This window comes from Pelodiscus sinensis, chromosome 11, assembly GCF_049634645.1.
Source record: "Pelodiscus sinensis isolate JC-2024 chromosome 11, ASM4963464v1, whole genome shotgun sequence".
Taxonomy (NCBI): Eukaryota; Metazoa; Chordata; order Testudines; family Trionychidae; genus Pelodiscus; species Pelodiscus sinensis.
In genome coordinates this window covers 35,555,265-35,582,131 of record NC_134721.1, presented here as the reverse complement: position 1 = coordinate 35,582,131, position 26,867 = coordinate 35,555,265, and the positions used below count along the sequence as shown (strand labels likewise).

The 26,867-nt window shown below is 50.3% G+C and overlaps 1 protein-coding gene across 25 annotated transcripts in view; it reads left to right on the top strand.

The window, feature by feature from the left end:
* Positions 1–26,867, top strand: part of NRXN2 (neurexin 2) — a 354,461-nt gene that overhangs the window by 185,800 nt on the left and 141,794 nt on the right. For 18 of the 25 annotated variants that reach the window (XM_075939216.1, XM_075939213.1, XM_075939214.1 and 15 more), the window contains 5 exons: positions 967–1,086; positions 1,540–1,924; positions 2,345–2,535; positions 21,372–21,545; positions 22,257–22,376. In XM_075939216.1, the coding sequence (XP_075795331.1) occupies positions 967–1,086; positions 1,540–1,924; positions 2,345–2,535; positions 21,372–21,545; positions 22,257–22,376 (990 nt within the window). The remainder of the gene's footprint in view (positions 1–966; positions 1,087–1,539; positions 1,925–2,344; positions 2,536–21,371; positions 21,546–22,256; positions 22,377–26,867) is intronic. The other 7 variants (XM_075939215.1, XM_075939211.1, XM_075939209.1 and 4 more) reach the window with 1 other exon arrangement.

Genomic DNA, 26,867 nt, shown 5'->3' with positions numbered 1-26,867 from the left:
CCAGCAGCTGTTGCAGCCTCCACAGGGATAGGGCACCATCACAGTGCAGCAACTGCAGAGCAGGGCTGTGTCTTCACTGGGCCACTTATTCCGGAAAATCAGCCGCTTTTCCGGAATAAGCTGCGAGCTGTCTACACTGGCCCTTGAATTTCCGGAAAAGCAACAATGCTCTACTGTACAAAATCAGCCGCTATTCCGGAAAAACTATTCTGCTCCCGCTGAGGCATAAGTCCTTATTCCAGAACACTGTTCCGGAAAAGGGCCAGTGTAGACAGCCCAGTAGTCTTTTCCGGAAAAAAGCCCCGATCGCGAAAATGGCAATCGGGGCTCTTTTCCGGAAAAGCGCGTCTACATTGGCCACAGACGCTTTTCCGGAAAAAGGGCTTTTCCGGAAAAGCAGCCTGCCAATGTAGACGCTCCTTTTCCGGAAAAACTGAAAACGGAATAGTATTCCGTTTTAAGCAGTTCCGGAAATTCATGCCAGTGTAGACACAGCCCAGGAGTTTAGTGCTGTGGGGAATGAGTTCAGGGCTGAGTGTGCAATTACACCCAGCAGGGGAATAGGGAGGGAAGGTGGAGCTGATGATTTACTCCATCCTCCTTTACATGCTTTCTGCCATCAGGGCATGTACTGGCTGCAGAGGGGTACAAGAGTATGGGGTGTATGTTGGGGTCTGCATAGTCCCGTCCTGTTGCCAGCTGGAACAGTCTGGCAGGGAACATCTGGATGTGTATCTAGAAGGGGTTGGGGAGGGGGTGTTCTAGTTGGTATGGGTGGGGGGGGATTGGTGGAGGGAGTGGGGTAGGTGCTGCTAGCTGGGTGAGTTTTGGGGGTTATGTATGTGTTCAGGATGTATCCAGGAAGGGGAGGGACAGGCACCTGGGGGCTGTCTAGGCCTTGTTGCCATTTCCCCTCACCCTACTAGGGCATTAACCCCCCCATCCTGCCCCCCTTCCCTCATTCAGGTAAAGGCCCTGAGACCCTCTTTGCTGGCCATAAACTCAATGACAACGAGTGGCACACGGTGCGAGTTGTGCGGCGTGGGAAGAGCCTGCAACTCTCAGTGGATAATGTCACTGTGGAAGGTACATGAGGACTCCAGGGCTGGGATCGCAGGGGCTGGAAGGCCTGGCAGGGCTGGGGTGAAGGGAGCACTAGGCTGGGATCGCAGGGGGTGGAAGGCCCTGGCAGGGCTGGGGTGAAGGGAGCACTAAGCTGGGATCGCAGGGGCTGGAAGGCCTGGCAGGGCTGGGGTGAAGGGAGCACTAGGCTGGGATCGCAGGGGCTGGAAGGGCTGGGGTGAAGGGAGCACTAGGCTGGGATCACAAGGGCTGGAAGGGCTGGGGTGAAGGGAGCACTAGGCTGCGATCGCAGGGGGTGGAAGGCCTGGGTAAGGCAAGGTGAGTGGAGGAATGGAGAACAGGGCTGGTACAGCAGTGGCTGAGAGGCATGGGAAGGGCTGGGGCTGAGGAGGGCATAGGCCTAGAGTCTGCCCCATCCTGGTGTGTAATTGTTCCCTGCCCCCCTCTTGCTCCAAGCAGGGCAGATGGCCGGCGCGCATACCCGCCTGGAGTTCCACAACATTGAGACCGGCATCATGACGGAGCGCCGCTTCATCTCCGTGGTGCCCTCCAACTTCATTGGGCACCTGAGCAGCCTGGTCTTCAATGGGCTGCCCTACATGGACCTGTGCAAGAACGGTGACATCAGCTACTGCGAACTCAATGCTCGCTTTGGCCTGCGCAGCATCATAGCCGACCCCGTCACCTTCAAGAGCCGCTCTAGCTACCTGGCACTGGCCACGCTGCAGGCCTACGCCTCCATGCACCTCTTCTTCCAGTTCAAGACCACAGCCACCGATGGCCTCATCCTCTTCAACAGCGGCAATGGCAACGACTTCATTGTGGTGGAGCTGGTCAAGGGGTGAGACACACACACACACACACACCCCAGTAGGCCATGGGCTGGTTTCCTCATCCTGCCCACTGGGCAATGGGTCCTGTCCCTGTCCCAGTGAGTAGGCCTAGTGCCCAACCCTCTGACACATGTGGTACACCCTGTGGGCCTACTGCTGCTTCCTCAGGTACAGTGCTTCACGCCACTAGATCCTCTGCCCTGCCCCGGCCTTTCTTACTGGGAGCCTTGCCCTCAGCTCTGCCTTGTGCACTGCACTCAGGGCACTCTGCCTCACGCAGAGACCTATGTCTCCTGCCCATTGTCCTGCCTCTGGGCACACTCTCCTCCCACCGCCCTGCCAACCAGCCCGTCTGCCCATCCACTTCGCCAACTCGCGGCTGCTCTGCCCAAGTCCCCACTTCCCCTCACACCCCACTGCCCCTGCAGGTACATCCACTACGTCTTCGACCTGGGCAACGGGCCATCGCTGATGAAGGGGAACTCGGACAAGCCGGTTAACGACAATCAGTGGCACAATGTGATCGTGTCTCGTGACACCAGCAATGTCCACACACTCAAGATTGACTCCCGCACTGTCACCCAGCACTCCAATGGTGCCCGCAACCTGGACCTCAAGGGTGAGCTGCACTAGCTGCTGCTGTGCCAAGAGGGGCACTGTGGGCCTGCTCCCCTCACAGGAAGTTTTGGTCCCAGTGTGGAGCTAGGAGATGCCATATCACAGGATTGGGGGGGAGGGTAGTTGGCCAGGAGGAAGGAACTGGGGCTGTTGCACTGTGTAGTGAAGGGGCAACGGGGGCAGCATTGCAAGGAAGACGGGGCAATGTTGGGAGACTGGACAGCAAGATGTAGCAGGGGTGGCATAGAGGTGTGGGGCAATCTTCCCACAGAGCCAACACTGACTGTATCTTGGATTGGATTCTTCTGCCAAATCTCCCCAGCAATGTCCATTGAATTTGAAATTCTGCCTCTCACTGCTGTGTGCATGTGAAAAGTCCCATGTCCCACCCCAGAAGTGGCTGCATCTCAACACTGAGCAGGGGTGTTTCCCTGATTTAGACTGTTACCAGATTTATCCATTACTTTGGAGAATGCTCATTTACTAGGGCAACTCTTCTGGGAGGGGTGATAATTCTATCCGTGTGCTGCTTGTGCCAAGTGTTCTCATATGGAGCCTTACTTCTCCCTTCTGCCAGTTCCCGCCCAATGGAACTACTCTTAAGGATCTAGATTCCCCAGAACAAGGTTCTTCCCACCCTAGAATCAGATGAACACACACACACATTCACACCCATTACCAAAACACATCTGAGAGGACTGGCTAATCAGAACTCACAAGCTGAGTCCTTATTAGGGATGTTAAATTTTGATTAATCAGCTAATCAAGCAGTCGATGGAATTTCCATCAGCTACTCGATTAGTTGATAAGGGGGATGCTCGCTATCCCACTGCGCCTCCCCCTTCGAAATGTACAAGAGTGATCCGTGGCTCATGTATACTTCAAAGGGAGAGACACAGCGGTTACCTCGAGAGGATCAGCAGTGGGACCAGAGCAAGCGGGACTGTTTCAGTCCCTGTTCGTGCTGCTGCCCCCTGCCCCCCACAGAGATGGTGCTTGGGGTGGAACTGGCTTTTAAGAGGCAGCAAGGTGGGGGGAAGTGATTAGTCTAGTTCCTACTTGAGTACCTGATAAGCATTTGTTTATTGGGTAGTTGACTAGTTGATTCCATCCCTTGCCCTTATATGTCCCTAGACTCAGTTGTCTGGATTGCACAGAAGAGCCAAGCTGTGACCTCATGGGCTCTTGGACTCAGTACTTTGGACCCAAGTTGGGCAACTCCCTATCCCACTTTCACATAACCATTCTGCTAGTAACCCACTTACTGAGCAAATCTCACAGGATTTTGGGCGCTAGAGGAATCTTTAGCTTAGGTACAATGAGTGTTGCTGCAGAGTGAATGGGGAAGCCAAAAGCCAAGTGGCGAGGGAGAGAAAGAGAGAAAAGCAACCAGCTTAACTATGAAAGGGTATGTCTACACTACCCCGCTAGTTCGAACTAGGAGGGTAATGTAGGCATACCGCACTTGCAAATGAAGTCCGGGATTTGAATTTCCCGGGCTTCATTTGCATAAGCCGGGCGCCGCCATTTTTAAATCCCGGCTGGTTCGAACCCCGTGCCGTGCGGCTACACGCGGCATGAACTAGGTAGTTCGAACTAGGCTTCCTAGTTTGAACTACCGTTACTCCTCGTGGAATGAGGAGTAACGGTAGTTCGAACTAGGAAGCCTAGTTCGAACTACCTAGTTCGTGCCGCGTTTAGCCGCACGGCACGGGGTTCGAACCAGCCGGGATTTAAAAATGGCGGCGCCCGGCTTATGCAAATGAAGCCCGGGAAATTCAAATCCTGGGCTTCATTTGCAAGTGCGGTATGCCTACATTACCCCGCTAGTTCGAACTAGCGGGGTAGTTTAGACATACCCAAAGTTATTTAATGTGAGGTAGTAACCATGCAAGGGGAGCCAAACAAAACATCTACAATATTAAAACTAACCTAAATCTGATTACAAATGCTATGGTTTGCTAGCCCTAACTGATCACATAAGGCAGGTTCGGGAGGCTATACGTAGAGCAAGGGGAAGGAGAGCTCTCCCCACTCCGTGAAGCTTGAACTGATCGAGGTACCCAGGGGGCGATAGTAGCTGGGGATCCAGTGCTGGAGACAGGGTGAGCAGAGCCCCCAACACAATCAGCCATGAGAACATGAAGTCCTACTGAAGGCATCAGAACACTTTACTTGAGTATGCATAGGGGTTTTGTAGGGAAACAACAATGGTTCAAGAAGGAACATTAGATTTGTTTATGCATAGACAGGGAGATGGTTCAAAGGAGTATTCTAAAGTTGTTTTGTTTTAGGCTAGACAATAGAAACATCATTCCTGGCTATGGGCGGTGTCTTTTCCAGGGAGCTCATCATTAGTCAGTTTCAGTATTTTGGCTACCAATAGAGGGCCTTGTCTGGAGGGGTTTAGGTGTGTCTTCCCCTGCCTTTTCATTGCTTTTTGTATTGGCTTTGGTTCAAGCAGAGGCTGGGGTTGGTGGGGGGCTCTTCCATTAATACTATGGCTTGGTTCCCCAAGAACATAGAGCTGGCGGGTAACAAGTCCCCCCATTGATGAGGTGCTTGCATTGAGCAGGTATCCCCATCACATCCTTATTCTGTGATAGAGGGCCTGGTCTTCAATCCATTGCAGCCACCACTTCAGTCATTGCATCCAGCAAACCAGTAGAACCAGACCAATTACTAGCATAATTTGGCAACCAATGATCATCACAATGGGGTGAAACGTAATGTTTAAAAGACCTATTACACTAGGGCTCCACCCAAGCATAATCTTCCGCCTGGAGTGATGGCCTGTGTTTTAAACTGTGACTGCTAGCCTGGAGATCTCCTGGTTATGGTGGTGAAACTTCAGTTTGCCTTCTCCACCATAGCTCAGAGCTTCTGAAGCTCACTTTGTAAGGAGGTATGAGTTAGTCATCCCTTAATAGCAATGGGACCCATTCCCAGTGAAATGAGGGAAACATCCTTGTAGAGCTCAGGATAGGCTTTTAAATGCTGCACTGTCTATATAGGCACAGTAAACTCACTATCACAGCTGACAGCAGTGGTTACATTACAGAAACGACGATTAAGGTCAGGCACCATGGGCTGAATCCAATGTCCATTAATCAGTACAATGCTACATCTTGTTCTCAAACACACACGTTTTACCAACATAGACAAAACAGGCCCATCTTCCTGGATAACATCAAAGGCACAGTGAGTTATTCTCGGGTTGTGGAGAGAAGCATTCATCATTTTCCGCCAGTGTTTGGTCTTTACAAATATAGCCCGAACCATACCTTTTTATATTTACGTGCTCCACACATTATCTTTCTCCCAGGCCCAAGTGTTGGGATCTCCGAAGTATATTACTGAATTATCATTAATTTGTAATCCCAGTGGGACTACTGGGTGTATTATTCTGATTTCTTTGCCTGCCACAGTTTTCAGGAATAACCAGTCTTTGATGGTGGTGATTGTACGAAGCATGAACTAGTCTCCACCAGGGCTGGAGGACTAGTTCTTCCTCCATTACATGGAGCTGAATTAAGTTGATTACCTCTGTGGGAATTTATCCTGGTATGGTTTGCCAAATTATTCCTGTGATTACATTCTGAGTGAGAGACTGAGCTTGCTCACATGCTAAGGTTAAGGTGACATTGTTCTGGAGCACTGTACACCATGCCTTCAAATTGTATTTCAACTTCCTTCGGAGCAGTCCAAGGTTGAAGAACCAAATATTCTTGTTGATCCAATTTTAACATATGGGCTGTGTCTAGACTGCATCCCTTTTCCATAAAAGGGATGCAAATTAGACACATCGCAATTGTAAATGAAGCGGGGATTTAAATCCCCTCCACTTCATTTGCATAAACATGGCTGCCGCTTTTTTCCGGCTCAGAGCTTTGCTGGAAAAAAGCGCCAGTCTAGACGGGGATCTTTCGGAAAAGGCTTCTTAAAATAAGGAATAAGGGATCCTTCGGAAATGGCAGAGGGGAGCAAAGTTTGTGATCAGAGGGTTGAAAATTTAAAACAGTTTTTTGTTGTTGGTCCAGTTTTGTTGTGTACAAGCCAGGCTCATGGACTCCTTCTGAAATGGAAAGGTGCCCATAGAATTTGAACCAAATTGTTGGCATGAGCTTGTCACAATGTATGCCTTTTAATGGAACTACCCACTCTGGGGGACCTTGCTGAATCAGCTCATGTCGAGCTATAGCCCAGTTTAGTGGTTCCCTGTTTACAAGGAACCATGTGATATTCTTGCTGGCAGGTGTGATTAGAGACAGCTACAGTTCCTCTCCAGGTAGTGGAGGCATCTGGGAGCCGGCAACAATGACATGTAAGGGCATGGTTGGTTCCCAAACTGTGGAGGAAACCAGGACTATTCTGCGCCTTTCATCACCAAGGAGACTATGGCTTTGGATGGTGTTTGTCCCTTTTGAGACCACTGTGGTTTACAGAAGAATGAGATGGAGTCTGGTATGGTCTCAATTTCATAGCAAAACTTGAGTGACTCTGCAGTGATAATCTGTGTACAATTGGCAGCATTTTCCCAGGGCAGGCAACCTGAGGATTTGTCAACAGTGTGGAACTTATAGCGACACTGCAGGGCCAGAGGGTTGCTCCCATTCCCATAGAATCCATGCATGTGGCACAGCAATTTTACTTCCTGGGCTCCAGCAGGCAAGCACCACCACAGGTTCAGAAATCACAGATCCAGCATAGAATTTGGGCAGCATCAGACTCCAGATACTTATGAACATTGGAGTGCTAGGGCAACAGTGGGATGTCATGGCTTGCGCTCAGAATCTGTGAGAGGGAAGACAGGGGAGAACAAACACCCACATTCCTACTCTATCCTCTCCCCTGGATATACTGGGAGAATCTGGACCAGTATCACAGGATGAACATGAAAGAATCACCCGTGTAAGAGTGGCGATAATAAGTCAAGGACTTCTTTGGCCTTTTCCTGCCTCATTTTTGGGGTAGACATTGACAAGCCCATCCAATGTGTATTTTCCAACGGCCAAGCCGTTCCTTCTTGCAAGCCAAGAAAAGTGGTCAGCAGGATAGAGAAAACAGTTATATTATTCTGTGTGGGTCAGGTGGTTTACACTGCCAATCTTTGAGCTGTGAGGAATGAAACCGTTGTTGCTGGGCTTTCCCATTTTTCCCATTCAGGATTTCTACCTGATGAACACTGGGGCTGATTTGAGTCACCGTAAAGCAGGAACCATCCCAGGCGTGTGTCAAAGAGTGCTTCTGCACTGAAAACTTCCTGTATGTTTCTGCTAATTCCCATGTTAAAGAAGGTTTTCCCCAGCCTAGTTTTTTGTCCATGTTTTGCTCTACTATATCTAGCTGTGCTGCCACTTGCTTATGTAAGTTTCTGCTAAGTTTGGTACCTGTTTATCTGCTACCACCTTCTCTTTCCAGGCACTAGGCAATTTTACTCCCAACCATCAACTTTTAGGCATGCATACTTTAACCTGAGATCAGCATTAATCACATCACACTGCAGAGAATTATTACACCACTGATCTGTATCTGCTTTCATGCCTGGCCACCAGCATATATCTTTAACCCTATTTAAAATGTCCTGTTTTCCTCTATGTCCTTGCTCATGCACAAATGGAATCAGGTCTCCCCATACCAGGCTAGGACTATCCAATGCTTTTGGCCACCTTCATCCATCCACCACACATCTTCCACCTGCTCAAGTCTGTATTTTCCTGTGGGATCTTTTCCTGTCTTGGCTAAGGACCAAATTTCTGTATCCCCATCTGTGATATAGCAGGTCCTGGGGCCACTCCTAAGAGGTCAAATCTGGGCAAATTGTTTAGAAACAAGGCTATTTACAGCCCAAGATTGGAGAGTCCTCCTCTGTAAACTACTCAAACTACTCACAAAGAGCACATCTGTTTGCCTCACTGGCCAGCAAGAAGTCATAAGCAATCCCCTAGACACTCTGGCTTCTCCTGTTCTACAACCAGTACCACATCTTGCACAGGTGAGAGGTTCTTCTTTCAGTGCTTGCTCATATGTATTCCAATGGGGGGGAGGGCGGTGAGTGCCATGTGCACAGCTGCTTGGAAAGTTTTTACCCTAGCTGCTACCTGTTGGGTCAGCTATGGAGACCCCTAGCATGGTGCTGGTGTGACACCCTGTATATGACCCTGCCAGCCCAACAACTCCTCTGTTCCCTCTGGCGGTCAGTGATGGCTGTTGGAACTTGTGGCTTCTTGCTTTGCAAGTGCCTCTGCTCCCTAGAGCTTTCAGCTCTTTGTTGTGAACATAGTTAGGTTAGTAGTTGTTAAAGTTAGTGTTGGAGTTAGCAGGGAAAGGTTGCCTGTATTCTCTTAGGGCACTTCTACACAGCAGGGCTAGACTCGAAACAAGCTATGCAACTTGAGCTACACTAATTGCGTAGCTGAAGTTGAAATAGCTTATTTCAACTTTTGGAGCTGTCTACACAACAGTTATTTCAAATTAACGCTGCTGTGCAGACATAGCCTCAGGGGCCTGAGGCTTCAAACCTTGCAGATATTGCCTTAAAATCGATACTGATCAGGGACCCCCCACAACTCATATCTACTGTGCTTGGGGGAAGGCCACTTGACAAGTGCAAGATCTGTAAGGTCTTGTACAAGAAAAGACATGGAATCCGATCTACCACCGAGTGGCACCAAAAAAAGGGGACTTCTCAGCAACGGTGCCTCTCACTTCCTAGTGCGGCCTTCCAAAGGGCCAGGTCCTTGGTGTCGATGGCACCTGAAGGCTCCCAGACTTGTGGCATTGATCTGCCATGCCCTTCCTGTGCACAGAGTCCCATCCAACTGGACACCCCAAGAGTGAACCTCTGGTGATGGGCCTCCATTCTGGACACCTTCAAGGCTGTACAGGGCCTCATTGAGATGATGCGGTTCCCTTTGAGGAACATGGCCTCAATTTCCTGCCAGCCTTCATGGGGGAAACCAGCCATGATGGGTCTTCCAGTCTTGGCCCTGGCGTCTCCCCGCTTGGAGTCCCAGCATTGCTTGGAGTCCCGGCATGGTCACTGCCGGTCTGACTCACAGCCTCGGTCATACTCATGGCACCGCTCTTGCAGTTGGTACCCTCGGAGCCATTTCCACTCGAGGGCGTCTGTGAAGAGCAGACTGTAGTCAAATTTGGAGTCTTTGTGCCACTGCAACCGTTCCCGTGTCACTTCTCTTTGGAGTGTGCATCTTCATCTTGGCGCTGGCCCTCAAAACAATATATTCCCCGCACCGATCACACTGCCAGCACCGGTCCTGCTCCCTACACTGGTCCTGGTCTTGCCACCATCCTGTTTCTGTTAAGAGGTTGGAATATCTTTTTCACCACCATGCTCTGTGGTGGTGGAGGCAGTAAGAGTGTGTCTAGACTACATGGCTCCGTCGACGGAGCCATGTAAATTAGTTTATTTGGCATAATCCCTGCTTCATTAAAATAAACACGGCCACCGCGCTGTGCCGATGATCAGCTGATCTGGCACAGCGCGGCAGTCTCAACGTGGCGCAGTCGACAAAGGAAGCCTTTGTCGACCGCTCCAGTATGTCTCATGATACAGAACCTCCCCTTTAATGGAGTCAGCCTCTTCGCAGATCAAACAAGCTCTTGACTCCACAACCTCAAGGATTCTAGGAATACTATGAAGTCCTTAAGTGTGCACACCCCTGCTATGCAGTGCAAGCCCTTCAGGCCTCCACAGCAGAGGCTTTTCTCCTCTTGCCCTTGGCCTGACTGCTCTCATGGGCTTCCACAGTATTCCTGCAGCAAACTGTCCAGAGGCCGTTCTGGCACCAGTCAAGGCCAGTCGAAGCCTCTCCTGGGATCCAAACCACCACGCCTGAGGATGGCATAGCGAAGCCCCTGGATCCTTCCCTGCCCTCCCTCAACCATTTGTCCTGTTCCCACTGTGCTTGAATGTCCATCACTTCCGATTGCTGGGTCTTTTGGATGGTGGAAATGGGCTACTCTCTCCCCTTCCATCCCCCACTGCCTTCCTGTCCCCCCCCCCCACCCGTTCATCTTCAGGGATCCCTCTCACCAGCAACACCCACTTCAAGCGATGCGCACGCTTCTGGACTTGGGTGCAGTGGAAGGCGTTCCTTGGGATTTCAGAGGCAAGGGCTTCTGCTCCCGTTCTTTCCTTGTCCCCAAAGCAAAGTGGGGCCTTCGATCTATCCTCAACCTTCAGGAGCTCAACAAGATTGTGATCAGCCTCAAATTTTGGATGGTCACCCTGGGCTCCATCGTTCCTTCACTGGATCCAGGCAATTGCTATGCCACCCTTGACTTAAAGGACACTTTTTGTCATATCCCACAATCAAACCATCCTACAGGCAATATCTACAGTTCCTAATGGGATAGTTTGGGTATGTCTACACAGCAAAGTTATTTTGAAATTACAGCCGTTATTTCAAAATAACTTTCCTAGTGTCTACACAAGCCAAATGCTATTTTGAAATTAATTCGAAATAGCGGAGGGCTTATTTCAAAATTGGTAAACGTCATTCCATGAGGAATAGTGCCAATTTCGAAATTGCTATTTCGGAATAAGTGCTGTGTAGATACTTATTTCGAAATAGGGGGCCTCCAGCCCTTCCCAGGGTGCCCTGCTGGCCGCCCTAGCCACAAGGTAACTTCTGACCTGATGCCTTGCCGGAACCAGTTCCGGCTGGCCTTAAATACGATTCAGCATCCAATAGTGTGGATGCGCTATTTTGAAATAGCAAAAAGCTATTTCGAAATGAATTTTATGTGTAGACACGTTATTTCAAAATAAGATATTTCGAAATAACTATTTCAAAATTAGATATTTTGAAATAATGCTGTAGTGTAGACATACCCCTCCAGTTTGGGCTCTCTCCAGCACCAGGGTGTTTAGCAAGTGCATGGCAGTGGTGGCAGCCTTCCTCGGGCATTGTGGGGTCTGGGTTTACCCTTACCTGGACGACTGACTGGTCCTATTATCAAGTAGAGGCTCATGTCACCATTACCAGGGCCACACTTGACAATCTGGGCATGCTGCTCAACCTTGGGAAGTTGACCCTCATTTCCACACAGAGGATCGCACTTATCAGAGCTGTGCTCAACTCTACCAGAGCTGAAGCATTCTTACCAGGCCACCGCTAAGCAACCTTCACCAGCTACTAAGGTCTCTTTCTGACTTTCCGGTCACCACAGCTGGCACGTGCCTCAAGCTCCTGGATCACATGGCTGTTGCAGAGCTGTGACGCCATTCGCCAGATCTACCCATGACTGCTCCAGTCTTGCCTGATGTCAGCATTTCACCCGGGGTGGGACAGTATGGACATGGTGTTTGCTGTGCCTCGCCACATCCCTCATGCCTTCAGTGGGTTTCTCTATCCTGGTTGGCACTCCATTCCATGCCTCTTGGCCCATGGTGTCCCTGGTCACGGACATGTCAGCTCTGAGTGGGGCACTCACCTCGGGGACCTCACCACTCAAGCAAGGCGGTCAGAGGAGGAGTTGTCCCTTCATATCAGTGTACGTGAACTTCGGGCAGTCTGCCTCGTGTGTCTGACCTTCCTGTCTCACCCTTAGGGTTGATTCGTGGCAGCCAGAACAGACAGCATGACGGCCACGTATTATATCAACAAACAGGGTGGAGCCAGATATAATCCCCTCTTTGCACCAAAGCCCTTCATTTGTGAGACTTGCATAGCCCACTCTATTCACCTGCAGGCATCTTACCTTCCAGGGGTTCAAAATCTGCTGCCAGACCGCTTTAGCCGGCGCTTCCTAGATCACGAGTGGTTGCTTTGACCGGATGTAGGAATAAGACCCTCCGGAAAAGGGCGCTTTTTCCGGAGGATCGGGGCCAGTCTAGACGCTCTTTTCCGGCTTTTTTAAAAGCCGGAAAAAAGCGGCGGACATTTTTATTTAAATGCCGCGGGGGATATTTAAATCCCCCGCGGATTTCCCTACGACGACTAGTGAAATTTACATGCCCCTTCCGGAAAAGGGGCCAGTGTAGACGTAGCCTCACAGTGTGGTGGCTCTGTGGCTGAATCCTGTTGAGCTGGCCTGCTCTGAGCTGGTCCATCTGGTCCTTCTTAGCTTTTCTTGTCACCATTACCTCCACCAAATGGGTGCTGGAACTCTATGCCCTCATGTCAGACCCTCCGTATACTGTGTTCCATAGGGGCAATGTTCAGCTTCACCATCACCCAGATTTTCTCCCAAAAGTGGTCTCTCCTTTCCATGCAGGCTAGGAGATTTTCCTCATGGTTTTCTACCCCAAATCTCACCAAAGAGAAGAGCGACAAGAATGATTAAAGGTCTAGAGAACATGACCTATGAAGCCAGGCTTCATGAACTGGGCTTGTTTAGTTTGGAAAAAAGAAGATTAAGGGGGGACATGATAGCGGTTTTCAAATATCTAAAAGGGTGTCACAAGGAGGAAGGAGAAAATTTGTTCCTCTTGGTTTCTGTGGACAGGACAAGGAGTAATGGGCTTAAAGTGCAGCAAGGGAGGTTTAGATTGGACATTAGGAAAAAAATCCTAACTGTCAGGCTGGTCAAATATTGGAATAAATTGCCAAGGGAGGTGGTGGAATCTCCCTCTCTGGAGATATTTAAGAACAGGTTAGATAGACATCTGTCAGGGATGGTGTAGACGGAGCTTGGTCCTGCCTTGAGGGCGGGGGGCTGGACTTGATGACCTCTCGAGGTCCCTTCCAGTCCTATGATTCTATGAAAGCCTGCGGGAGCAGCGGCTGCACTCCCTGGATGTCAGGTGAGCTCTCGCATGCTAAATTGACAGGACTAAGCCCTTCTGGAAATCCTCACAGCTGTTCCTGGCAGTGGTGGACTGGATGAAGGGTCTGCCAGTTTTGTTGCAGCGTATCTTCTCCTGGATCACGGTGTGCATCCACACATGCTATGACCACTGGGGTCTCTCCTCTGCCTCTCACGGCAACTCCACATGGGTGCAGGCCTTCTTGGCTGCGTTTCTGGCCAGTGTTCCTCTCCAGGAAATCTGCAGGGCTGCGACATGGTCCTCCAGTCTATACCTTCATGTCGCACTGCCCTATTGTACAGCAGTCCAGACATGATGCAGCCTTTGAGGTACTTGGGTCAGCTGCCCATTGACTCCAACCCCTCCCCTGAGTAATGCTTGTGAATCACCTCAATTGGGATATATATGAGCAAGCACCTAAAGAAAAATAATGGTTACTCCTGGTTGTAACTTGTTCTTTGAAATGTGTTGCTCATATCTATTCCATACCCACCCTCCTTGGGTCGGCAGTCATATATACGGCGTCTCACCAGTACAACTCTAGGGGGCTCCCCAACCAACCCAACGGGTAGCAGGTAGGGTAAAAACTTTCCAGCAGCCATGCACGTGGCATGTGAACACCTCACTTGGAATAGATATGCGCAACACATCTCAAAGAACATCAGTTACCAAGGTGAGTAACCATTTTTTATGAAAACCAATCTCACCAAATCGGTATAGGTTCTTCTGAACCCAAAGGATCAGCCACATTCCCAGGCCTGTTTATACCTTAGATCGTACCCAAAAAAGCATGCTGTGTGAATCCTTTAGAATCTAAAGAGTTATTCATTAAAAAAGAAAAAAAAGGTTGAGAGTAAAATTTTTAAAGTTCCTGGTGCAGGCTTGTGGCAGAGATGGAATAATCTGCTGTTTTATAAGTCTCTGGAATATGTCCTTTGCTAGGATGGGTCATCAGTCTTTGCAGGCTCAGTTCATAGCAAAGATGCTACTGAGTGATGAGCCGGAGTGAAGACAAAGATGGAGGAACCCCAGGATTCTCTTTATATCCTTGCCCACGTGAAGGAAATTTCATCCTTCTCCTTGTGTGAAAGTAAGCCCCAGATGGAGTTTGTCACATGAGCAAGTCACCTGTCCATTGCCTACATGCTGGTCTGAACATTCACAGCAAAGTTCCTTAGATTTGGATTGGCCCCATTTAAGGTCCATTGTCAGTGAAGTACTGCTATCCCCTTGACTAGCCACCCTTTTGCAATAGGTGGGCAAAGTCTGTTGATACCTCCCAGAAGTAAACATTTGAAATATCAGGACATAGTCAGTACCCATAACTTCAAATACAAAAATCATATGTGCATATGAAAAGTATAAACTGAATCAGTGAATCATCAGCTTTCAATAGACCTCTCACTTGGTCCACTTTGTACAAAATTTGGTGCAAACATACAACAGTGGTTACAACAATGTTTTGCACGTTCTTATTGGAATCGAATAATATCACACCATCTTGAAGGATACTTAAGTAAGTCCAAGATATCTATTCCCTGGCCTAAAGTTTTTCCCTGGGTAGTTACGGCCTCTGTTTGCTTTACCTGATCTGTGTGTCTAGTGTGGTTTGCTCTACCTGATCTGTGTGTCTAATGGCAGCAGCAGCTTTGGCTAAGGCATCAGGTCTGTTGTTCCACTATATTTCCTCTGAGTGATTTTTCTGGTGTCCCTTTGTGTGAGTTACCCAGGTTTCTCCAGTTCTTTCCTTGGTAACCTGTTTAGGTTTATGGGTAGGTCTCCCTCTGGACATCCACTGAGGATTTAGAATATGTACTGATGCTCTGGTGTCCTCTAGCAATTTGGCTATTTTCTCTGAGTTCCCCACTGTAGCTCTTACAGTGGGTCTGCCGCACATGTCACAGTGAAATCTTGCAATCAGCTGGGCAGACCTATGGGGAACAGGGCTCCCCTACTGATCAGCCAACTCTCTTGAAAGCTTCCACTCAGAAGAATGGACTGGGATCTGGTTCAGACAGGGAGTGGGTGTGAAATACTCATTCCATACTGGAGCAGTGGGCCAAAGTGGGGCTTCCTGCCTTAACTCTGTTTTCTACATGACCTGAGCCAATGCTTTAATCATAAAGATGAGGGGCTGGCAATCATATTTTCTCATATCTTCCCCTCACTTCACCAGCTCCATCCAAATCATGGTCCTAAGGGTCTCCTTGGGATGGTGCTGCTCAGCATTGTGGGAAATAGGGGGATTATAATTGGGCAGGTGGCCAGCAGAGTGAGAACCGTTAATTGCAAATGTAAGATCTGATAATGGCTCTAAGGTAGTCTTTTTGTTGATTTGTCTTTTTAAGATGCCAGTCTCTTAACAAATCCCCTGCCTGTTTGATTTTTGTAGAGATGTTAAAAAGCAGGGTTCTTTCCTGTAAATGTGTAAATGCTGACATTTACATGCGGGGGGAAGCAGCTCCGCAAGAGCCAGTGCATGCGACTGTGAGCATTGACTCCCGTGGAGCAGTCTGCCCTCATCCCCTGCACTGCTGCGGCTCCCAGTGAGCACTGGCTCCTGTCTTCTCCCCACACCCCATGCTGCTGTCTCTGATACAAAGGCAGCAGGAGGGAGAGGGGGCCTTGCGTGTAACCGTAAAGATTAACCAGTGAGCCCAGTATACACTAACACATCCCTAGATTTTTGCCACTAGTTTATTCCAGGTTAGGTGCTGTATATTCACAGCTCCAATGGTCACTTTTGTCTGAGAATTTAGTCCTGCATAAGTGCTCTGTACTAATTCGGGTCTTTGACACTGGAAAGTGATAATCCCATTCTCTTCTGTCTGGGGTAATGAATCAGGCTATGTCTAGACTTCAGGCATCTTTCGGAAGAAGCTTTTTTGGAAGAGATCTTCCGGAAAAACTTCTTCCAAAAGAGAACGTACACATTGCAAAAGCACATCGAAAAAAAGCAATCTGCTTTTTCGAAAGATAGCGTCCACACTGAATGGACGCTATCTCGCATTTCAGCTGTGATTACTATGGATGGAGTGGCCACCAGGGCACCTGTGCTTTTTCCTCTTCCTCTTCTTTCAAAAGAACTCCCTCTTCCCTGTCCACACACACCCTTTGCCGAAAGAGCTCTTTCAGAAAAAGGCTTCTTCCTCGCAGAATGAGGATTACTAGTGTTGGAAAAACCCCTCTGTTCTTTTGATTTTCTTTTGGAAGAATACGATTGCAGTGTGGACGTAATTGAAGTTTTTTCAGAAAAATGGCCGTTTTTCTGAAAAAAATCAGCAGTGTAGACATACCCTCAGAGAGAAATGCCAGCATCTTTTTTTGAATTAGGTAAGTTTCAGGGGCTTCTGTTGGTTTCTGCTCTTCTTGAGAAAAGAAGCAGGCAGTAATATTTTGAGAGCACTTATAATCCATTACCAGAGCCCAGGGGCAGTCTGCTCCTAAGAACCTATGCTTATGTCCAGAGATCTGCATCACAAGGAGGAGCACATAACTGAGCCAACTGGGTTAGGTCCATGTCATCAGCAGAAAGGTACATTGCCAAATGTGAGCCAGCAATGCCACGGGCTGTCACAGTTCAGTGGTCCCAGTCTCTTGGCAATAGCCTTGGCCTGACTGGGAGACCATCTTATTACATCTGTGACCAGCTCTATTGTGGAAAGATCGGCTCCTGCAACTGTGTGTTTAACCTCCCTTGTGGAAATAGGGGCAACACTGTGCATTTGTGACCAATTGGGGTGAGCATCCGGCGGTATTGCTGTTCTTCCAGGGAGCTCCCAATTGCAATTCTCTTATTTTTACAGCCGCTACCAGCAATTTACTAATCTCTGCCTCAACTTCTGGTGGCCTGCTGCTGCCTTAGCTGCTTTATTTCCATCTGCTAGGAAGCAAGTTGCTGCTCTTGCTTCCTCTAACCCACACAAACATTTTGTTAACACTTTCCTGTATTGATATGCATCCCTGTTGGCCTTGTCCCTCTCCTCTTGCATATTTCCAAGGACAGTCACCATTTTAAGTTTTTCTGCTTAAATTCACATCCATCAGTCTCACATTTGTTTAAAAGCTGTTGTAACTGCATTCTGTCCAGCTCCAATTCCTGCCTTCCCTTTACCATTTCAACCATGTCAAGACATGCATAAAACAATGTCCATGCAGCAGCCGCATCCTGTACACTACCTCATGGCTTAATGGTTGTGCAATATTGTTCAAAGCCCAGAGTTGCTTCAGTCAGGGATTTTCACTCTTAAAGCACCTCTTTTCCCATGGGCACTTCCCCTTCTTCATTACCACCTCTCTAACCAGTTGTCTTTTTCCTGTCTCAAGCGAGCAGCCAAAGGGGATTTCTCAGCCATCTCTACTTCCCTTATTTCACTAGTCATCTTTACTCACGCAGTCTCAATATAGCTTTAACATCTTTACTTTTAAGGCACAACATTTAACTCCTTATTGCACAGTTCTACGGGGATTCAAAGCACAATTCTTAACTTAAACCTTACGGTCTTTACCAAATATTCTGTGCGAAAGATAGAGAGATGTCACTAAGGAGCTTAGGCTAAAAAGGAAGAGAGAGAATTTGCTCAGGTTTTAGCCTCAGTTTCCCCACTCTGAAGCAACTACTCAACAAGTTCTCCACCAATTTATCAGATCTGCCCATTACTTTGGAATATGCTCATTTATTAGGGTTACTCTTCTGAGGGATGAGCGTGGTGATTCTATCAGTCATGTGGAGCTTTACTTCTCCCTTCTGCCAGTTCCCTCCCAATGAGGCTGTTCTGAAGGATCTAGGTTCCCCCGGATAGGGTTCTTCCTACCCTAGATGAACACACACACAGATGAACACACACACAGTCACACCCATTACCAAAGCACGTCTGAGAGGACTGGCTAATCAGCACTCACAAGCGGACCCCTTATATGTCCCTGGACTCAGTTGTCTGAGATGCGCAGCAGAGCCAAGCTGTGACCCTCAGGTGCTCTTGGACTCAGTGGGCTGGGTTTAAACAGCATTTAAGCTGCCAACTTCATATTCCCCCCAAGTTCAGCACTATCTCCACTTTCACACCAAACCCATTCTGCTAGTAACCCATTTGATGAGCAAATCTCACCGGATTTTGGGGTGCTAGAGGAATCTTTAGCTTAGGTACAAGGAACAGAGTGAATGGGAAAGCCAAAAGATCCCCAAAGAGGAGGGAGAGAGAAAGAGAGAAAAGAAACCAGCTTAACTGTAAAAGTTATTTATTTCTAGGTAGTAACCATGCAAGGGGAGCCAGACAAATAAAACAGTTACAACATTACAACTCACTTGAATCTGATTCAAGTTGATTACAAAGTTGATTACAAACTTTAGGTCTAGCAAACCATAGCTGCTCGTAAGGCAAGGTCAGGAGGCTATACCTAGAGAGAGAGGATGGAGAGATGTCACCACTCTGTGAAGCTTGAACTGATCGGGATTCCTAGATGGTGATGGTAGCTGGGGGCCCAGAGTGTTGGAGACAGGCAGACAGAACCCCAGCACTATCAGCTAGGAGATGCTGTCCAAACAGAGCTGATGCAGAGGCATCAGAACACTTTGCTTGAACATGGGTAGGGGTCTCTGTAGGGAAACAACAATGGTTCAAGAAGGAACATTAGATTTGTTTGTGGGTAGACAGGGAGATGGTTCAAGGGAGTTTTCTAAAGTTATTTTTTTCAGGCTAAACAATAGAAACTGATCATTCCTGGCTATGGGTGGTGTTCCTTCTAGGGAGCTCATAATGCAATGAGGCAATTTCAGTATTTTGGATACCAATAGAGGAATAATGACTAAAGTTGGTCTGAGGATTACTGATCTGCATATGGCAGGGGTGGGCAATAATTTTTGGTGAAGGGACACTCCAAGATTTTGGAAACGGCTGCACTTTTCTGTGGAGGAGGTACAGGGTCTAGGATGGAGGCTGGGCACAGAAAGCTGCATAGGGTGAGGGACTGGGATGCAGGAGATGGTGTGATGTCTGAGAGGGAGTTTGGGTGAAGGAGGGGGTTGTCACCTGGGTCAGGGGAATGAAAAACCCATAGCCCCTGAGCACCATAGTTAAGCTGACCCTGGTCTATACTACAAAATTACTTCAGTATTGCTATGTCGCTCAGGGGAGTGAATAACTCACTCACCTTAGCCAAGCCATTACACCATCCTAAGTGCTGCTGCGGACAACCCTGTGTCCACAGGAGGGCTTTTCCTGTCACCATGGCTACTGCCTCTTGCAGAGATGGAGAAACTACACCCACAGGAGAACTTCCCAGGAGGAATTCTCCTGTCAGCATCTTCTCTGAAGTGCTCCAGCCTCACAGCTGCACCGGTGCTGCGTTTTAACTGCAAACCTACCCTTAGTCCTTTCCCCGCACCGCGTAGCAATGCAGCACAGAGGAGAAACTGAAGCTCGCACAAGGCTGTGTCTGCATTACCAGTTGTGTCACCACAGGGTGTGGAAAACACCCCGGTGAGTGACACAGGCATAAGGGGTCATGTGCACAGCGCCATGTGGTCAGGAGAGCTTCTCCCCCAATGCAGCTGCCACCACTCATGGAGGCGGTTTTATTACGTTGATGCGAGAGTTCTCTCCTTTCAGCAGGGTGTCTATGCGAGTGGTCTTTCAGCAGCACAGCTGTAGTGGTACTACGATGCCACTGTCAGCTCAGAAGCGTGGGCATGATCTGAGACTCACAAATATCGTCCCTTAAATTCGTACTGTCACAGCCTGCACCTCCATTAATCTCCAGTGCTGCCCCTATCCCAAAAACCACTCAGCACCACACTGGGGCTCTGGGACTCATGGGGGGAGGACAGGTAATGGGAGAGAAGCGGTTGGGGGGCTCATGGGTAGGGCCCTACCAAATTTGTGGACATGAAAATCATGTCTCAAGACTCTGAAATCTATCAAGGGGAGGGTCAGGGCAGGGGTGTCCCATCCAGAGACTCCTGTGGGGCCCCTGTCTCTAACTGCTAGTCACCTTCTGGTTGGGGAAGGACAGGACTTATTCTTCTCCTGCACAGCGGCTTAAGGAGTCAGACCCACCTCCGGGTACCTACCCCTGCCAGAAGGAGCTGAGGGGCAGGATAGCAGCGCCAGAACTTCGTGCAGCTAGTTACTGGAGGTGGAGGTGGGCCTGGTCTCCCCTGTGCTGCTTGGAACCACCCCCCTCCTCACAACCCCTTTTTAGGTCTGAATCCCGATGGTTATACCACCCTGGAATTCTAGGTGTAAACATCTGAACACTTGAAATTGACTAATTTTAAAATTGTGTGGCTGTTAAATTGACCAGAACGTTCCCTGAATTGGTAGGGCTCCCCTCCTGGGCTGGGGACGGTGATAGGGGAGATGGAGATCAGGGGATTGAGAGTAGGGGCAGTGATAGGGGAGATGTGGGGTGGTGACAGTGATTGGGGAGATGGGGAGTCAATTGAGAGGATAGGGAAATACAGGGTGGGGCAGCGATGGGGGAAACGGGAAGCTGATAGCAGCAATGGGAGGGTCTCCTGGGGTATTCCTGGCAGTTACTGAGTGGTGTTAACAGTACTGAATGTTCACAGGTGCTGGGATTTATTGGGGGATCACCGGCGGTGTGGGGGAGTGAATCTTGTTGCTTCCTCAACAATAGAGTGTGGAGGAAGGGCTGATTTATGGGAAAGGGTGGCAGGGCAGGGGGGCCTCCCCTCACTCTGGGTTGTGTCTGACACCCCATAAATCATTGGTAGAGTTAGAACTTTCCACAGCCCCCAGATCCCAGCTGCAGGGTGGGGGGGGGTGTATTCAGGAGCGAATCACTTCCACTCCCCCCACCCCAGGCCCCTGGGCTCTGTTCATGGGGCTTGGATTCCTTTGCTCCCCCATGCCCAGGGCATGGGTTTGGTGGACAACCGGGGCAGGGGAATATGGACCAATGGAGCATGGGGTGGGGGTGGGGATTTTCACTCCTTCCTTGGCCAGGTCTGTTCAGGGGAGGGGAAGGTGGGCGGGCAGCCCTGTGGTATGCAGGGGGCTACAGGACCCCTTCCCTGCTGACTTCTCCCATGCCCTCCCCAGGAGAGCTGTACATCGGGGGCCTGAGCAAGAACATGTTCAACAACCTGCCCAAGCTGGTGGCCTCGCGGGACGGCTTCCAAGGCTGCCTAGCCTCTGTGGACCTCAATGGCCGCCTGCCTGACCTCATCGCTGACGCCCTGCATCGGATCGGGCAAGTCGAGAGGGGTTGTGATGGTAAGAGAGTCCCCTCGCTGCCCAGAGCCCACACAACCCTAGCAGGGAGAGCTGTAGGGAGCAGGGCAGGAGTGCTGACTGTGGAGGGAGCTTCCCACTCCAATCCCAGCCTTTCCCACCAGGGGGTGCTGTATGCTCAGACAATACAGGTCTCCCCATTCCTAGTGCTCCAACCAGAGGCTCCACCTTCTCTCCTGCTGATAATGGGGATCCAGCCTCAGAAGCCAGAGGCTTCTAGCACAGCCCCTCTGATGGGGGGATCAGAGAGTTGCAAACACCTTAATTAGCAGCCAGCTACCACCGCCACCCCAGTGTTATCTCACTCATCACATGCGGCCTCCTGTCAGCAGTGGGATGGAGGGGCTGCCAGGGACACCTCCCTTACAGGCTCTGGCTTTGCTCCCTCCGTCACCGCATGCCTCACTTGCCATTGCTGCCTCCTTCCCCCATCCCTAGTGTAAGGTGCCCAGGCATCTGAGAGCTCTCCCAGCTCTGGGGGGAGATGGGGTCCACTGGTTAGAGTGTGAGGTGAGCAGGGGGATCAAGGGGCCTCTGTTCCATCCCCAGCTCTGCCCCAACTTGTTGCAGATTTCCTCCTCTCTCTCACCTGATTCTTTTCCATGGTTTTTGGCCCCAGCCTCTGTCCCAAAGGGCTAGGGGAGCAGCAGCCAGAGCCAGGCCTATAACCCAATTCCGGCCCTTTGCCCCCAGGCCCGAGCACCACCTGCACCGAGGACTCATGTGCCAACCAGGGCGTCTGCCTGCAGCAGTGGGACGGCTACACATGTGACTGCACCATGACCTCGTACGGAGGCCCCGTGTGCAATGACCGTGAGTGCTGGGATCCAGTGTGCTGGAGGAGCAGGGCATGGGATGCGTGCATGCCTGACTAGGGAACGGGGAAGAATCCATGAAGGGGCAGCTGTGTGCTAGGGTGGGTAATAGGGGGCAGGGGGAAGGATTGTGCTGAGCAGGGTGGTGTGCCGGGAGGGGGTAGGAGCTTGCGGAGGGAAGCTGCAAGCTAGAGGATTGCAGGGGCCAGGGTGGGGCACTCACGCTGTGATTCTGCGAGTCTGAAGGATTGGGGATAGGTGGATGGAATGGGGGTGCTATATGCCCAGGGAAGGGGTGGGAGGAGGACCACACTGGGGATGCTGTGAGCATCAAGAGGCCAAAGGAGCACTCACATGCGTAAATGGCTTTGGCCTGTCTGGGGACTGTGAGTTGACTGTTCTCCACAGAGACCCTTGAACTGACGAAATTTGGGGAAGCCACAGGCTGTGGGCCGGGGTTGCACTGTGATTGTGGCATTGAGCCTATGGGCTGGGCCCAGAAATCACAAGGATACCAGAGGGCGGGACTGTGTGCCGGGGCAGCCCCACAGGTGTCAGAGCTGTGGGCCATGTCAGTATCATGGACTAGCTGGCACTATAGGACAAGTGGGCATTATGGGCTTTGTCCTGGGGTCCTTGGCCTGGTCCAGCTATATAGAGTGGGTCCATGAGGGTGGATTGAGGGGTTGGGTAGGTCCATAGACCTGGATCCATGGTTTGGTTCGGGTCTGTGGGTGGACCTGGACAGCAGAGTCTGTGGGGTGGATCCATATGTTGGGTTGGGATTATGGGGCAGATCTATGACGTGTGTGATTTGGGCAATGAACTGAGTCTGTGCCTCAAACATGCCTTTTGCAATGGCTTCTCAGCGTGGCCCTCAGCTGGGCCAGGTGGGGACCGATCCATACCCACAGGCAGCCCCCGAAGGAGAGCCTGGCATGGGGAGTGGGGCTGGGATCATAGCTATGGGGAGGGATGCCCAGCTGGGTTGGTAGTGTTGGGGGCTCTGCCCACTGGTAATGGGGTGGGGCATGTACGAGGGGTGCTCATTGGCACTGCATAGTGGGCAGTTGAGCATGGTGTGTCCTAGCTGTGCTCTTGGCCCAAGCCATCAGCTGGACATCTGACGAGCCTCCAGGAATTCCCGTTCCCTGCATCATCCTCTCCCTCTGCAACTCCATCCTCCCCCCACCCTCTGCACCGGACATTGCAGATTGGTGTTGTGGCATGGATGTGAGAGGAAAAATACATTCCGTGAGGGAGGGAGTGTAAAGGGGAGTCAGGCAGGGATGGGGTAAAAACAAAGCCTTGGCTAAGGAATAGGATCTAGTCTGTAACATGCAACAGTGGAGTGGGTGAGCCCTGCTCTGCATGTGGGCATGTGCACTGTCTCCAGGGAGAGAGTATTTGCTGCCCCTTTGTCCAGGGGGTGAGCCCTGCTCTGTGTATATTTGCTGGTTTGACTTTTGTCTCACTCCCATGGCATCTTAGGCTGTAGCCTGGGGTGCATGGGGTTGATGCCATTGTTCTAAATGATTGATGGCTTTGGAGAATGATTAAACAACTAAATTCAGGTGCCTGTGGCTTTTGTAACTGGCTGCCCCTGAACTGTTGACAGCACCAGAGGGGGGTTGTGTGTGATTGTATCTTTGCACTAAACCCTCATTGCTAATTTCAATAAATACAAATTATATTTTTGAGATACAGTCATGTTGGGGATCCCGAAATGTGCAAGGAGGTGAAAGTGGCAAAGCCAGCTGGAGTACTTCATTTCAATGCGAGGGAGTGAAAGTCTGAGTGAGAAAACAGCGAGAACGTCCCAGCCCCTTCACAGGGCGGGTGTGCTGGGCACTGCAGAATGTGAGAGGGGTTTAAATGGGGCGTAAAGGTGACCAGCTCTCTCTGTTCTTTGCAACAATGTGGAAACCAGGGCGGGAGTGATCATAAAAAGGACCATGCACCTAGTGTAAGTGGGGACTGGGACCATTATTGGTGAAATGGGCTAGCAAAAGGATCTGAGTCCTCGCTCTCACTTCCTTTACCCAGAGGCCTCCCTGACCTGAGAATTCCTCTTCTACTTTACTGCATGGTAGGGTCCTTGTAACCCCAACAAGCCTGGGCCCAGGATTCCTGGAGGGCTCAACCCCCAGACTTATTCAGGAGACTTAAGTCAGGGGCTATGATGTCCCCACTTCAGGGTGCTCTCTGTTCTCTGGCCGCTTCCTTGGCCCACTCATCATTCCATACACTTCAAAGCAAATACAATTTACTAAACAGCAACCAATTTAAAAAAGAATAAGGAAAACATGGGAGAAGTTAAAGGAAACTTGTAACCCTGCTTTGTGGGCATGGGAACATCACAACCAGCCATCTCTGGAATGTAAGGGAAGTTCACAGTCTGTGCTTCATGCACCCCAGGCCCAGGCTGTGCTGCAGGTGAGGTGCGTCTATGCAGCAGGGCTTAATTCAAAATAAGCTATGCAAATTGAGCTATGTCCATTGCATGGTTTATTTCAAAATTGGGAGCATCTACACAGCACTTATTTCGAAATAGAGTGTTCTTCCTCCGACTTCCCTTACTCCTCGTACAATGAGGGTTGCAGGAGTCGGAGTAAGAAGTCCTCCAGCTTGACAGTATTTTGACACTATTTTGAAATATATGCCTGCTGTGTAGACATGGACGACGTTACTTTGAAATAACGCTAGTTATTTGAAATAATGTTGCTGTGTAGACATACCCATGGTTGCCACACACCTTCAGGATCTAGGTGTCAGCCCTCTATTGGGGTTATCCCCCTCTATGTGTGGCCTACAAGATCTCCTGGCTGCGGTGTCACCCTGTGCTAGACCATCTAGCTAGGGTCCCCCCCCCTTGCTCTCCCTAGCTGCTCATCACATATGGCTCCAGACTGCTTCAGCCCCAGCTCCACTGTGCCTCAGCATGGATGCTGCTCTGCCTCCAGCACCCTGGGACTGCTTCTCTAGCCCCTCTGGCTCTGTCTGGTACAGGTCTTTTCCTAGCACAGTTCTGCTCTTCGGGCTGCTTCTGCACCTCTGCTCGCAGCACTGACCAGCTTCCTGGGCTGCTTCTCTGGCTTTTGTTGCTATGACCCTGCTTCCCGCCCCGAGCTGTGCTTTGACTGCTTGTTCATGTTGATTCCAATCAGGTGCACATACTCTACATGCATGGACATTGGAAACTTTCCCCTAACAGCTCCCATTGGGCCAGCTGTAGAGCCCCCTAGACTGGTGCCTTCATGGCGCTCAGTGTATGACCCTGCCAACCTGACCCCCTCTTTAGTTCCTTCTTACCATCCATGATGGCGTTGGAACATGGCTCACTTGCTCACAAGTGCTTCCTAGCGTCACAGTTTGTAGTTAGAGTTGTTAGTTTTCTTCTTCTTAGTAGTTCCTAGTTCTGGGCAGCCGGGATCGTTCTGTCCCCCACTTGCCTGGGGCTCACCACAGGCCCAGGACTTCTAGGCTTGTGGTTCCTGCTGGAAGCCGATGCCTAATAGTAACCCCCATGACTCCTGCTTATGCTGCAGAGGGAAGCTCATCAATCAGAGCACTGCCAAATTTGCAAGGCTTTCTAGCCTCACATGAAAAAAGAAAGCGCAACCTCTGATGGGAGCCACCCTTAGACCTGCAGCACCTGGGCTGAGTTCCTCGGTGTGGAGCGCCCCAGGATCGGCTGGGAAAAGGCGCGCAGAAAGGACCCAGTAAAGGAGCCCCAGAATCCTAACTCATCGGCAGAGCCACAGCACCACTCAACATCACTGGTGCTGCTCAAGTGCCACAAAAGGGGAGACAGGCCACTCCCCACACAGACCTGCTAGACGCCTAGTGGCCAGAGAGTCCGCAGGCAGGATTCAGCCACTAAATAACATTAAGCACCACCACTGATCCCAGTAGCCCAAGCACTGTTGAGTCTGGCACCAGCTCCCCTGCCATTCAGGACCTGGTGGAGGTCTTGGAGCCACCCTCAAAACCAGACAGGTTTGAGGAGGCCAGAGATTCGATTGAGTTAACGGTGCTTCCCGTAGCAGCAGACAAGGACAGGCCTGCTGCACCGCCCACACAGGTGCTGGTGAGAGACAAGCCTGCCTTGTTGCGGTGTTCCCCATCCACAGACCAGCACTTTCCAAGACACTGTTCCAGGTCCCCGTTGTCTTGGCATCGCTCACTGGTGCCTGTGGTAATGCAGACATGCATGGGACTGGTGCAGGTGTTGCCACACTCCCCAACACTGAGCGGCCGCCACTGGTCCTAGTCTGAATCAGAAGAGTGGCACCATTACTCAGCACCGGACTCCAGAAACCACTTCCCAGCACCACGGAATGGGCACTGTTTCTGGTCCCACAGTAGTAGGCACCGGTCCCCGGCCTCTTCTTCACTGCTAAGCAACAAGAAACAGCACTGACCACCTGCTCATTGGCACCACCTTGGTCCTCTCCCTCCAGGTCTTCTGTGCCGGAGACTGAGTCAG